At 36.8% G+C, this 13,706-nt stretch overlaps 6 protein-coding genes across 16 annotated transcripts; 2 read left to right on the top strand and 4 right to left on the bottom strand.

Moving 5' to 3' along the window:
• Window positions 1-110: 110 nt before the first annotated feature.
• On the bottom strand, window positions 111-1,143 carry CG4957 (uncharacterized protein). The gene is made up of 4 exons (NM_135522.4): window positions 696-1,143; window positions 465-639; window positions 307-402; window positions 111-252 (listed from the first exon to the last, which is right to left on the bottom strand). Exons 1-4 carry the CDS (start codon window positions 1,052-1,054, stop codon window positions 142-144), a joined length of 741 nt encoding a protein of 246 aa, NP_609366.2. The 5' UTR covers window positions 1,055-1,143; the 3' UTR covers window positions 111-141.
• A 123-nt stretch (window positions 1,144-1,266) lies between these two features.
• Window positions 1,267-3,312, bottom strand: CG4953 (uncharacterized protein). The gene is made up of 5 exons (NM_135521.6): window positions 3,163-3,312; window positions 2,715-3,102; window positions 2,279-2,591; window positions 2,088-2,216; window positions 1,267-2,032 (listed from the first exon to the last, which is right to left on the bottom strand). Exons 1-5 carry the CDS (start codon window positions 3,203-3,205, stop codon window positions 1,589-1,591), a joined length of 1,317 nt encoding a protein of 438 aa, NP_609365.3. The 5' UTR covers window positions 3,206-3,312; the 3' UTR covers window positions 1,267-1,588.
• A 132-nt stretch (window positions 3,313-3,444) lies between these two features.
• Mob3 (MOB kinase activator 3) lies at window positions 3,445-4,679 on the bottom strand. The gene is made up of 6 exons (NM_135520.4): window positions 4,454-4,679; window positions 4,244-4,394; window positions 4,065-4,188; window positions 3,905-4,008; window positions 3,702-3,817; window positions 3,445-3,635 (listed from the first exon to the last, which is right to left on the bottom strand). The coding sequence occupies exons 1-6, from the start codon at window positions 4,493-4,495 to the stop codon at window positions 3,510-3,512; spliced, it is 663 nt and encodes a 220-aa protein (NP_609364.1). The 5' UTR covers window positions 4,496-4,679; the 3' UTR covers window positions 3,445-3,509.
• A 106-nt stretch (window positions 4,680-4,785) lies between these two features.
• REPTOR-BP (REPTOR-binding partner) lies at window positions 4,786-5,890 on the bottom strand. 4 transcript variants are annotated; one of them, NM_164904.2, is made up of 4 exons: window positions 5,751-5,890; window positions 5,382-5,466; window positions 5,126-5,251; window positions 4,786-5,068 (listed from the first exon to the last, which is right to left on the bottom strand). In NM_164904.2, exons 1-4 carry the CDS (start codon window positions 5,805-5,807, stop codon window positions 5,052-5,054), a joined length of 285 nt encoding a protein of 94 aa, NP_723547.1. In that variant the 5' UTR covers window positions 5,808-5,890; the 3' UTR covers window positions 4,786-5,051. The 4 variants fall into 4 exon arrangements, with proteins under 4 accessions (NP_723547.1, NP_723546.1, NP_723548.1 ...); NM_164903.2 differs by having other exon boundaries at window positions 5,130-5,251; window positions 5,382-5,463; NM_164905.3 differs by having other exon boundaries at window positions 4,901-5,068; window positions 5,382-5,463.
• A 570-nt stretch (window positions 5,891-6,460) lies between these two features.
• Window positions 6,461-8,220, top strand: Rsf1 (Repressor splicing factor 1). 2 transcript variants are annotated; one of them, NM_001273389.1, is made up of 1 exon: window positions 6,461-8,220. In NM_001273389.1, the coding sequence occupies exon 1, from the start codon at window positions 6,597-6,599 to the stop codon at window positions 7,197-7,199; it is 603 nt and encodes a 200-aa protein (NP_001260318.1). In that variant the 5' UTR covers window positions 6,461-6,596; the 3' UTR covers window positions 7,200-8,220. The 2 variants fall into 2 exon arrangements, with proteins under 2 accessions (NP_001260318.1, NP_477001.2); NM_057653.3 differs by having other exon boundaries at window positions 6,461-7,374.
• A 745-nt stretch (window positions 8,221-8,965) lies between these two features.
• Pten (Phosphatase and tensin homolog) lies at window positions 8,966-13,696 on the top strand. 7 transcript variants are annotated; one of them, NM_134320.3, is made up of 13 exons: window positions 8,966-9,161; window positions 9,431-9,761; window positions 10,325-10,539; window positions 10,602-10,774; window positions 10,842-10,986; window positions 11,100-11,287; window positions 11,359-11,466; window positions 11,618-11,780; window positions 11,842-11,951; window positions 12,022-12,237; window positions 12,299-12,620; window positions 12,893-13,105; window positions 13,509-13,696. In NM_134320.3, exons 3-12 carry the CDS (start codon window positions 10,440-10,442, stop codon window positions 12,895-12,897), a joined length of 1,530 nt encoding a protein of 509 aa, NP_599147.1. In that variant the 5' UTR covers window positions 8,966-9,161; window positions 9,431-9,761; window positions 10,325-10,439; the 3' UTR covers window positions 12,898-13,105; window positions 13,509-13,696. The 7 variants fall into 7 exon arrangements, with proteins under 7 accessions (NP_599147.1, NP_477423.1, NP_477422.2 ...); NM_058075.4 differs by lacking the exon at window positions 12,893-13,105; NM_058074.4 differs by lacking the exon at window positions 12,893-13,105 and having other exon boundaries at window positions 8,966-9,273.
• The last annotated feature ends 10 nt before the right edge of the window (window positions 13,697-13,706 follow it).

Genomic DNA, 13,706 nt, shown 5'->3' with positions numbered 1-13,706 from the left:
ATAAGCTTTAAAATAACAGAAACGTTTAGCGCTGAAACGGGAACACTGAAAATTGCACACTCTGTTACTTAACAGTGTATCTTAATCAGTTAGAAACAAATTTATTTATTCAAGTTTAAACTCAACGTTTTATTCAACAAGTCATTTTTGTTCCACATTGTCATAGATATCCTCTAAGCCTGGGAGGTTTCTCAGTTTTTCTACAAAAACATCATAGGTCTTTTGCTCTTCGGGTGATAATTGCACTACATTCTGAAAGATAATACTATTTAGATAAAATGAAATTGAATGAAATGAATGATTTACCATTGGTGAAAATATGTGTTCACTGTTTTCCACGGTGTATCCGGCTTTTTCCAAGTTCCTACTTAAGCTAGTTAAAACCACTGGACTGCATAGGAACTGTATGTAAATGTAGGAAAATTAATATTTATATAATATAAATGAAAAAAAAGAAAACATACATTGACGGAGCCATCGACATTGTCAACGACTTCGATCTCTTCGGCGCCCAACTCTATAGCATCATTGGTGGCTTTATCCTCCAAACTGGATTCATTTTGAAGTTTCGCAGTATCATAGCGAGTTTCAATCAATCCAAAATCCTCGAATAGGCTTCCAACATCCATGAATTCGCCTCTAAAAATCTCATAGGTAAATTATATCCAACAAAATGATGCAAATTGAGATATTACCCGGCTTTTTTGATCATCGGTGTCGCATCCATTTTAACGCCAGAAAAGTTGTCGGTATAGAAAATGCATATGAGGTACACGTTTCTTTTGTACTTGATGTCGAGTCGGTACTTCTTTAGTTGCACTTTGCTGGCCTTGAATTTGTTTAACGTATTTTGTATGGTGCCACTGGGCATGTTTTGCTTGAGGGCTCTTTCTATTTCCGTTCGCAAAAGGGAGTTAATTGCCGGATCCGCGGAGTTTCCCTCCTGAATGGCCATTCGAATTTGCCTCGAAATTTTTGCAAATAGCGCCGCTCGGGCCCCATCTTTCAGTGCTTTGGTGTGCTTGATATTGGCCCATTTGGAATGGCCTGCCATTCCACGAATCGGTTGCTGGGCTTGGAATATGCATTTTCCAAAATGCGTGGAAAATGTGCACACATTTCGTAACATTTTAAGTTCTAGTGTTGTGATCTAAAAAGTGGACTAGTGTTACCGGCGCAGAAGTTCCTAAAAATCCGTGTTGCTATAAAAAATGTGGTCTAAATTTTCAAATATATTTGATTTAAGTTAAATGGGGTATTTTTTTTAATTTGTTGTGAGAACATGGGGATGTTTTTTATTTATTTAGTTTTTTCGTTATGTGCTAACAAAAGAGAGATCTAACTATCTTTGTACAAGAAAGTATATAAAATATGCAATTGAAATTAAGGATTCCATAATGCACGCAAGACCACACTAAAGGACATTTCAGCAAATTTTCATTAAAAATTTTACCGCCGACTTTTTTTTTATTAAAGTATGGCGTTTTACATAGAGTAACAACATAAATTATAATATCTATCCCGTCACTTAAAACCCCATTTCACATTAACATAAATTTAAAATATACATTTTTGCATCTATTCAATTCTATACAACTTGCAGTTGAACTTGCTTTTGGGTCAAACAGCTTGCAGCACTCTCGTAACGAATTAACTTATTCTGATGAGTTGTGGTATCATTATCGTAATCCGAATTAACAACAAAAACATCGACGACGTTTTCAATGGTGAACTGCTCATTTTGGAGCGTATTCGTCAATACCAAGGGTGTTATTTTCACGAGGCCCAATTTAGATGGACAGACGGACAATGGAAATTCGGCAGATTCGCCACTTTGTAGAAGATTCAGCATAAAATCAGCACAGCCCGTGTATTGACTATCGGGCGAAAACTTGGCAGCCAATCGCACATTCAGTTTCATTGGATGCTCGGATGTGTTCGTCACGCGACAATTGAACGTGAATATCGTGCCGATTTTAATGGTGTTCTTCGCATCCAGTACTTCCAGGCGGAGCGTTTTGCATTCGAATGGCTAAAAAATGAGAATATTATTTGGGATCTATTTTATTTACAACTTGTACACCTACCAATCGCTGTAGCTGACTGGTTTGCAGTCTGCCCTTCTCGCCCAGATTCGACCTCCAGACGATGTCCAGTTTACCCACATTATTAAATTGCCGCAGGGTATCTACATTCTTCGCAATATCTCCTTTGGGCTGCACGCAAGATACGAAATTGTATGAATTTTTTATAGATAAGAGAATTCAACTCATCTCACCTTGATGCAATAGAGGAACTGACAACTATTGTTGGGTTGCAGCATATGTTTCACCGTGAATACGGATTCCCCATTTGGCAGCGTGTTCAGTGGTGTGACGGAGTAGTCCTCGGAGCCATCCAGCTCCACCTTTTCCAGGCAGAAGGGACTGGTGGTCACGTTTTGGATTTGTGCCTCCAAGTAGATTTCGTCGATTTCCGCATTGTAGAACTTGGTTTTCACATCGAGTGGCTTCAGCACTTGGAACTTGAAAAACTTTCTCAGCGATTGAGCATAGCCCGCAGGAGTCGAGTAGTTCACTTCGCAGACGAGACTGAAAGGAATTCAGGATATACAATTAATGATATTATTGGGGCTTCCAGAAGACAGTACTATGTACTGCTTTAGATTATATGGAGGAACAAGCTTGTGGTTGCAACTATCTTGTGCTACTTACATGTGTGTTCCGATTTCCTTCACCTCGTATCGTATCACATCGTCAATGGTTCCACCCGGCGGCAATACCACCGGCGACTTGGCGTTCTCGTGCATGGATAGGTTGATGCGTGACGTGTTCGACTGTAGATCCGCCTTGACGGTGACGCATTCCACCGGATTCGGGGTGGTATTGTGGACGCAGATGTAGCTGGCGAATGTTTCGCCCAGGTAAATGCTGCCGAAGGACTGCGGCAGCAGTAGCACCTGGCCGGCCGCCAAGGTCTCCGCACAGGCACCGGACATTCCGTCGCTCTCCTGGGAGCTGCTAAATCTCTGGACCAAATCCGTGGGCTCGCAGGTTACCACAGGTCCAAGGCCCACCAAAGTGGGCCGCATCAAACGCATAACTAAGAAAACAACAAAAACATCACACTTTGTCCATAATTTGCATTACAACTAGAGTTTACCTTTGAGTGCCACCAAGTGCGCATCCGGTTCAACCATCTCCATGTTGTAAAATACTCTAAGAAGTGCTTAACTTTAACAAAAATAAATCAGCAATTTAATTTACTTAATGCGAAAAACTCTGTTTACATCGGTGCGACCAAGTCTATTGAACTTTATTATACCAGTCTTTACAGAGGAGTACCCCTAACACACCATTTTGATGAGAAAATAATACCAACAAACAATAAATTTGAAAAACTAAAATTATAAAATTAGTTATTAAGAAAAGGACACCAAGCTTTGTGTTCGCTTATTTATTTTGTAATAAACAATACATATTTACATCACAATCTAGTACGAATTACTTTCAATCCTTATCCTTGCAAATTCGAGATGTCATTTCTTGTAGGGGTTCCAATTCCTTGGCCGAAATCATGTCAAATTCTTGCACAAAGTAGTAAAAATGTTTGTAGCAGGCATTCACGTGAGCTTCCTGAAAGTGGTGAAAACATTTAACAGTTTATAGAGTTAATTAAAGTAACTATTTAGTGATACGCACCGCTCCAATGCTCACAATCCGATCGAAATGGTGAATATAGACGTGGACGAAAACACGAAAAAGACGGGTTAAAATTTTACGACTTATTGCTATGAAGTTCTTGGGAAATGGAACATCTGAAAGGAAGTATGGTACACATTAAATAACTCATATACGAAATATGCGAGAGGGCTTCTTTAAAAGGAAAGTATATAATTTCCTACCCGTGGACACTGGAAAAACAGCTTCGTTGTTAATTTGTGTCTCAATCCAGTCCATTAAATGCTCAATGTACTTTTGGGCTGAAAGGGCGGTTGGCTTTTTGTATCTGAAATCGTAGCTACATTAGTTTATGCTCTTCGCAATATCATTTCCTGCACTTACAGATCTCCATCGGCCCATAAGTACTCATATCTGGAACCGCCAGACATCGTGGGACACGTAGTTTCGTTGCAAAACTCCGAAACGGTGCCGTAGATCAAGTTTATGCGATTGAAGAAGTCCACAACTGAAATATACAACGTTGGGTATACTGTATATATTGTATAATTCACAATTCTCACCGTGCACAGCTAGCCAGTCGTTGAGATTCTCCCCTTGCGGCAAACGCACCACTTGCCGCAGATTAATCCCGGATTGCAAACTGGCCTGGGCTTGCTTATGTAAGGAATACCTAATGGTTCCGGAGGCAAATGGCTTTTTTGGCCTAAAGGTCTGAAAATTAGTTTAAAAATACATCAACTGCATATGATTTTGTTATTGACCAAACACACCTTGCCCTTTTGGAAGAATTCTAAAAATCCATTTAAAGCCATAATATCTTGTTGGAGATTCTGTTGGTTGTGAGAATATTTTGGCACATATGTAAGCGCTGCTTACAGCACAAAAGTTTGTCAATTGAATAACTATTAATGGCTGTTTATAAATAATGTTTACATTTATTCAGTTCCTTAGACTATTCTGTATTTTTATGCCGATGGAGAGATGGGAGAAACCATTGATAGGCTTTTCACGACTAAGTTATCGAACCCTTAGAATAATCGTTCCATATATCACTGTTCCAGTGTACCAATTGGTTTAACACCCTTAAATAACAAATATTTAATTAGTTCTTATTTATCATAAAAATACTTTAATTTGGCTTTAATCACTATACAAATGAAACAATAAAAAGCTGTAAAATGCAATATAGAAAATAACAAAAATTTCTGCAGTATTTTCGTAATAATATAAATAGTAACCGTCGTACATTTATTATAAAAGTAATATTCTTAAGCTAAAAATAAGAATGTAGGTTATTCTTGTTTGAGGATTCCGAGTTCCTGAAGTAACTGGTCATTGTTGGTTGGAGTGTTGCTTTCGCTCAACTGGTTATTCCATTGAATTAACTGCAATAAAGATGAGAATAAATAAATTGGTTGGACGTGGCATGATAAGTTATATACCGACGCGCTCCAGTTCCGTACGCAAAGCAACTACAGCCTTCTCCCGATCCGCCACCAGTTCCTCCAGGTACTGATACCGCAGCTTCTTGCGCGCCCGGCATTCCCTGGCACTTTGTCTGCTGCGTTCTGCAAGGGAAAATACACGTTATATAAAATTCCATAGGAAATAACATGTATTAGTGTTTGGAAACTTTGTTACTATTAAAAATAATACCGTTGTTTAAGTATTATAAGTGGAAATTAATGTTGTTCTTACCTAGTTTGGCTTTCATGTCCAATTTTTCAGTAGACGTCTTTCTTCCTGGTTTTCGTCCCCTTTTTCCACATTCCTTGCGCGTCTGCTTATAAATATAATATAAAATGTAAATATTTGACGATATCCCAAAAACAATTTGCTTTCAATATTCTTATTCGCAAAAATTTAGTTCCGATAAGTCAAACTTAAAATCTTTTTTGAAAATAGGCGCTTTTGCATGATAAAAATCACATATGTATATACACGCATACACAGAAGATAGCTTATATATGTGTATATACATACACGCAAGGCCTTACTGCGCATTAGAACAATTCAGATCATGTTCAAACAAAAAGACCACATCTTTTATATTTAATAATATATTACCACTTGTGTTTCCTCCGTTATTGACATTTTGTTGCTCTGTATCTCCATATCAGCCATTATAACTCTCAAATAATACAACAACTTTGCAACTCTTTGTTATTATGCGTCTTTCGTAAATACTCAAGGTAACAATAAACAAAACCACTACACACAAAGGTGCCAATCGAAATATATCTTAACAGAAACGATGGAATGGAACACATTAAGGGAACTATTTGTATTTTATATTTAAGAACAAAAATATAAATAAAGTTTAAATCGTAACAAATTTTCTTTTAATGACTTAAAATGATAATAGTCATTATATTTAAATAGTTAAATTATGATAATAGTTAAATTATAAATTAATTAAATAATAATTAATAAATGTTCAATATAATTATTCATTATTTGGGGTTTGAAGAAAATATAAAAGTACACGGCTATATATTAACAAACATTTTATATATTGTTTTACTTTATTTACTTTACTAAAGATCATACAAATATTTATAAAATTATATAAATTAAATTGACGTATTATTCAGATTACCATGATACATTTCCCAGCACAAAGTATAAAAATAATTAAAAATACAAGTCACTAGAGCAGCGGGAAGTCCCTTTTTACGGGGCCGTTAAACTATAAATACATCCCAACACACGTCCATTCTCAGTGTTCCAAATGCGAGGATATTTTTGAAAATTAGCATTTTTGCAACGAGTTTAACCACCCTGGTCGAAAAGTTGATATAGATACAAACGCTAAATTGTCCGGTGGTGATAACTTATTGATTATTTATTTTTCAAGGCAGCTATCCGATTTGCAGGATAACTCCGAAAACGAATCAGAAACAGTGAATCCAGATGTCCAGCATGGGTGATCAGCGCGGGACACGGGTGTATGTCGGCAATCTGACCGACAAAGTGAAAAAGGATGATCTGGAGGGGGAGTTCACAAAGTATGGCAAGCTGAATTCGGTGTGGATAGCCTTCAATCCGCCGGGATTTGCGTTCGTCGAGTTCGAGCACCGCGACGACGCCGAAAAGGCGTGCGACATACTGAACGGATCCGAGCTGCTCGGCTCCCAGCTGCGCGTGGAGATCTCAAAAGGGCGGCCACGCCAGGGTAGGCGTGGCGGACCCATGGACAGGGGCGGACGACGCGGCGACTTTGGCCGGCACAGCATCACAAGCGGTGGTAGCGGCGGAGGCGGTTTCCGGCAGCGCGGATCCAGCGGATCCTCAAGCCGGCACACGGAGCGGGGCTATAGCTCCGGCCGATCAGGTGCAAGCAGCTATAATGGCAGAGAGGGCGGCGGCAGCGGCTTCAATCGCCGCGAGGTTTACGGCGGTGGACGCGACAGCAGCCGCTACAGCAGCGGAAGTAGCGCCAGCTACGGACGCACTGGTGGTCAGTCGGCCGGACGCTTCAGGTCCCGCTCGCCGGTGGGAAACCATCGATTCTAATGACAACACCACTCATAGTTGCTTAAGGATTGCCTATGAGTAAAGATTAATAAATAATAACTTAAGCGCGACCGTAAAACGCAGACTCAAACATTTAAAATCGTAGCATTCGATCGTTTTCGATCGTCCAACAGATTCCCTCATTCCCCCACATCAACAACAACAACAGAATGATAAAAAAAAAAGAAAAAACAAAAAACTGATAGTCGTCGTCTCTTCATTATTTATTTAACGAATACCCATTAACATGACAATTGCAAGCACGTAAAATTTAAGTTATAACGTAGAAAACTAGTAAGAAAAATACGCTAAGACTCGAACAACGTCAAACCAAAATCTAGAAGTACGCAATTTTAATAAAGGAAATGCGGAACAGTTTCTCGTATACATAAAAGCTTTCGCAAAATAATTGGTCTAAAACATTAAAGAATTTTGAGAACTCGGAATTGTGTAGGTGTTCATTTTTACAGAACCTCTTATAACCATCGTAATAAACCCTACGAAATGAAGCAGTCAGCAGTCCGAAACTGGTAAGAAAGCGTTTTCGAAAATCTGCTTTGTTTTCTGAATCTCGAAAACCTAAAAAGCAATAACCGCCAAGTGTTTACAAACAAATCATTGACTTTACGTTTTGGTAAGAAATATTGCATGTGTACTATCCATCGATCTAACTTTTTACCTATTAAGACAAATACTATACAAATCTATAACTTATTGTAGTTGGGTCGAAACGGCAAAAATCTAGCCAATGCTGCAAGCAACTATATTAAGCGCATCGGTTTTAATGTTTATGTTTTATTTCATTTAACTAAATTAACAGGTCATTTGTTGGAGTATCTCTTAACGTCACTTTCAGATTTATTAGATTGCTTAAAGTTCAAAACATAGCTAAGCAATACTTATGATAACGACGATTAGTTAGTTAGCCCAAGGGGCTATTAAATATTTAAACGATGGACTGCAGAAACTTTTTAAACAAATAAAAAGCGAGACAAATAAATGAGAAATTGGTTAACACGGCAAAACACTTGTTTTTATTTCTTCGTCTTCGAGTCCTTTTTGCTTCAATAACATTTACTGATGATTGGCCTATTTTGATTTATTCAAGTTACGAATTAAAGTCAACAGTTGAGAATTAAGTGGTACCAAGAATTCATTTTGCGGAAACCAACTAGCCTTAAGATACGAGTGTAATTTTTAAAGTTTTGAAAATTTTTTAAAATTTTAAATTATTCAGATAGCAGGTTTTGCTTTTGAATAAAGGAACTTTAAATTCCAATCATATTTATGTCAAAATAATCGAATACCCATAAAAAACCTGTTGCACTTTTATCGATTGTAAATAAAAAAAGAGAGGATTACATTAATGGTATTACCCAAACTGATAGTTTTCAATAGCATTTCAATGGCTGGAAAAAAAAATAAATAAAAGGTATTCGTAAATCTTAAAAATGTTTGCGTTTTAAAAAATTGCATACCAAAAATAATATTGGTTTTGCAAGAAATGGAATTTTTAATAGCTGTAGCAATATTAGTTTCGTGGGTAGAACTCGAGTAAAAGATGTGTTGGTAGTCATGTTTTTGGTAGCATGAAGTTATATGTGTGTTGTTTAATAAGATTAAAATAAATGCATAGATAATTACATATTGTTTAAAACCGCAGTGCTAAAAAATAAATGGTTGTATCGATGACCCATCGATAGTTTTTGCATACACAATTTAATCGAGAGGGCACCACGCACGTCGATAGCACTGGATGTACATTTTCTCAAATCTTGTGGTGGTATCGCTCGCCGTAAACACCCTGTGGATCTCACGCTTGATAAATTAATAATACATTTAATAGAGCATGAGCGCTACTGTTTAACTTTTACACATAATTGAAAAGTTTTATTTGAAATTTCGTGGCTTAGAGCAAAACATGTGATAGCTTTTTGAAATGCAGTAGCCAGAACCTGCTCGGTTGGAACATTTAGCTTATTGACTTAAACATACCCATATGCACATACATACATATGTATTAAACAGTGGGCACATATATTCGTGTGGTGCTGATAGTGTAAATGTGTAAAATGTCTGTGGAATTGTAAATATGTTTTTGTTTAAACAAATATGTACATAAATGCACAAAAATCGGTGCATATATGTGCACATGCCCATCATCCATATCTGCATATTTCTGTACATGCATATGTGCTCTAACTACAATACATACCACCATTCGCAAACAGTTTGTCAAAAAAGTGTGTCTACTCGGCGAGATAAAACAAAAAACAGTTGCCAAATCAGTCGCTATGTTAAGTAATTCGAAATTACTGCTCGGTGTTTCTAAAACGGATTTTGATTTTGATTTTCACCCCTCGAAAATCGCCCCCTCAGCCAACGAACCCATTTAATTGCTCGAATTCGTATCGAAATCGCCGTGCGTTGGGCTTCAATAAAAGAACTCTGTTCTGTTAGCCAGTTACAATTAAAACCAGGACCATTTGACAACCAATCTGAATGTATTATGCCAAGCGGAAGATTGTTATATTGTTTATCTTTGATAATATGCCGATACATGTAAGTATGTTTCACGTGTGTGCCGCAAATGCCTGCCTGTGTGTGTGTGTGTGTGTATGTACATATGTGCGTGTGCATGTGCGAGTGTGTGTGAGTGTGTGCATGTTTGTGCTAAGGATATTTGTGGATATATAAACCGAACTGAAGTTAACTCTTTACCTGTTCCTGGGAAAACAAGTAGGGAACTATTCCTATAGAGAGTGCACCTCTGTCTGTATGTGTATGTACGTGCTTAAATATGTATCCAAGCAAGAACTGCAAACAGGAATATATCTTAGCCGAGTAAGAAGTATTAGTTTATATAGAACAACCTAAGTGGATCGGGAGAAAACAAGCCCATTATATTAGTTCCATATATCCCTTTAGAATGCCTTGGCACAGTATAATTAAGCAGTTTCTATTGACCATATTAGAAACTTGTCTGCTGTTAAAGGATTTAGGTTTGAATTCGCAGTAGAAAACTAAGCTGAATTGAGTCAATACTTTTCTAACTTGCTGTGGAAAATAAACAGATTAGTTAGAATCATATGCATATTAATTAATATGCTTTACATTCCTTTCAGAACGTACACTTTGCAATGGAGTAAATAGAAGACAAGCACTGGTTCCCAAATACATTTGAATGGATGCAGCTAATCTAATTTAAATAAAAAAGACAAGTCTTTAAACCTTAAAAATATGGCCAACACTATTTCGTTAATGTCCAACGTGATACGCAATGTAGTGAGTAAAAAACGTATACGATACAAAGAAAAAGGATACGATTTGGATTTAACATGTAAGTTATTGAATCAACCGCAATCATTGGAATATTAAATTAAATTATCTATTTACCCACAGACATTAATGATAACATAATTGCCATGGGCTATCCAGCACCGGATAAACTAGAGGGCCTATTCAGAAACCGTCTGGAAGATGTCTTTAAGCTATTGGAAGAGAATCATGCCCAGCATTACAAAATCTATAACCTATGCTCGGAGCGTAGTTACGACGTTGCTAAATTTCGCGGGGTAATTTTGTTGAACTTTTTCTATTTGTCGGCGTAAAATATGTAAAATATACTATTTCGCATTACAGAGAGTAGCTGTTTATCCGTTCGATGATCATAACCCTCCAACGATTGAGTTAATACAACGATTTTGCAGTGATGTTGATATGTGGCTCAAGGAAGATTCGTCCAATGTTGTAGCCGTGCACTGTAAAGCTGGAAAGGGCAGAACCGGTAGGAAATGTGTTCAACATTTTGTGCGAAAGTTCATAAATATCATGGCACACTATGATCTTGTTTCGATATTTGTAGGGCTAAAAAACTAACCCAGTTTTTTTTCATTTCAGGTACCATGATCTGCGCATATTTAGTGTTCAGTGGAATTAAAAAATCCGCCGACGAGGCATTAGCGTGGTATGATGAGAAGCGTACAAAGGACCGAAAAGGTGTGACAATCCCATCTCAGCGTCGATATGTTCAGTATTTTTCCAAACTAGTTTGTTCAAGTGTTCCATATTCGAAAGTAAGCCTTAACGTGAGTATTTCCAGCAGCAGCGCCACATTCAGCGCCGTACAAAATCTAAATATGCATTTTTTGTATCTCAGGTATGTGAAATACGCTTCTCGGAGTCCAGTTGTGTGCAAAACTTAGGCATGGTAGAATGTTCAATATCTGTATTACACGACTCAGCCACAGAAAATGCAAAGCCAGATGTAAGTATATAAAGTATATAGATACATCATTGATAGACTATAGACAGCATTTTAAAAATGTATATTTCACACGATTTCAGTGCAGTAAAGTGTTCCTTTTCGAATACCTTTCTAACCAGCAGTAACATTCTTCTTTTTTTTATAATTGCAGAGACTGAAAACCTTGCCGATTGATTTTCAAAAATCATTTGTTTTGACCATTAAACCATCAATACCAGTTTCCGGCGATGTAAAATTTGAACTCACAAAAAAATCCCCAGATAAAATCATTTGTCACTTTTGGCTAAATACGTTTTTTGTACGAAACTATTCACGTAAGTATACTTAATATCGCACATGCATTAAATAAACGATTTAATTAAACATTCTCTTTAGCTTGCGAGTCCGATGGAACAGTTAACAAATATATACACACTTTAAGCAAATCAGAAATCGATGATGTACATAAAGACAGTGAACATAAAAGATTTTCAGAAGAATTCAAGGTAGGATATTTCGAAGCATTTTAATAGATGCTGCGAAATTACCAAATAAATGTGCTTGCTCTCTTTTCAGATTTCAATCGTTTTTGAGGCAGAGAATTTTAGCAATGATGTTCAAGCTGAAGCGTCCGAAAAAGAGAGAAACGAAAATGTTTTAAATTTCGAAAGATCAGACTATGACAGTTTGTCTCCAAACTGCTATGCCGAAAAAAAAGTCTTAACTGCGATCGTCAATGATAATACAACGAAAAGTCAAACAATAGAAACGTTGGATCATAAGGATATAGTTGTAAGTGAAAACACGTTTTGCGCCGATCAATATGCTTAATCTATAAATCTAATATTCGTAGACTAAAATTCAATACGACACATCAACCAATTCAAAAAATACTTCGACTGCGTGCAAACGCAAACAGCCTAATAGCAAAACTCTTTTACCAAGCTTGAATGATTCCACAAAAGAGGAAATAAAACGAAATCATATATTTAATCAACCGTCCATTAAGAAAACTGATTTAATCAAATGGCAGAATAGTGAAGTTCATATCACCTCTGACACTCGAAGTATAAACGAAAATAAGAACATCAATTACAATTCATACATCACATGTAAACAATCCTCTCCAAAATTCAACTGTGGTACCGAAGATGGCGAGGAAGATTGGGAATCCGGTGAGTTTGCTGCACACTATACTCTCAATGACCAGATCTCACTAAAAATCTATCCGTTTTAATCGAGTAATACCGAACAATTGTTCTAATTTCACATTTATTTAATACTAAGAGTTTCGATTCAATTGATTTCTGGACCATTATCGGTTTGATTTTGTAATTAATTGTATTGTATGAGTATTCAAATTAAGATTTGTTAAAAGAGATAGCCTTTATCGACATATGCTATCGTCCACACATTTATATTCTTATTGACTTATTGAATTCGCCAGAATAATCACCCGAGACGATTTAAAAGACTTCTGGCTGAACGATCTCTTAATTTTGATGTATAAAACGAAGCCACCAGAACTGGATTTATATGTCCCCAAGACTTTTACGAGTATACTAGCAGAGACAGGCTTACACAGATCCACTTCCTTTCACGGGGAAACGATCGATTACAGCTGCGCTCTGCACATCTGTTTAGAATTTAATGTACATAGGTGAGTGAGTGGGAGCCCATGCCTGCGGCTCGAATGGTCAACTAACCGGCAATCCTTAATCAGTATCCGCATCGATTTTCATCACACATCCCTCACCGCTTCATAAGTATGTGACTCTGGGCACTGCCATTGTCCTTCTACTCAATTCATTTAACAAAACTAGCACCGAACTGTCGAACTTCGACTAATTCGACTATTTCACTGTTGCTGTTGAAAACTAAATATCCTGAAGCAGAATGTGTCTTTTGTGTGTTTCATCATCATCAAAAGTCTTCTGCTTTTAATTCATTCATGCTATTTTGATTTTTATCGTATTCTCGTTGAGTTTTAGTTAATAAATTCATTAAGCTTGTTTGAGCAAAAAAATCTAAACTAATAAATGAATATTTTTCTTTATTTCCAGGTGAATCAACATACCTGTAATCAATGCTTATTACGGACTTATAATTCTTGGTGATTTAGCAAAGTAATTAAAATTGCTAAGTAATTGGCTAATCTATTCGAATTTGTAAATATACTGTATGATATTTATTTAAGTAGTTTTAACAATTATTTTAAATAAACTCATGTACATTTTGTATTGTAGATTTCATTCGAACTT

This window comes from Drosophila melanogaster, chromosome 2L, assembly GCF_000001215.4.
Source record: "Drosophila melanogaster chromosome 2L".
NCBI classification, from domain to species: domain Eukaryota; kingdom Metazoa; phylum Arthropoda; class Insecta; order Diptera; family Drosophilidae; genus Drosophila; species Drosophila melanogaster.
The sequence above is the reverse complement of the archived record's forward strand: the minus strand, read 5'-3'. Positions and strand labels throughout refer to the sequence as shown.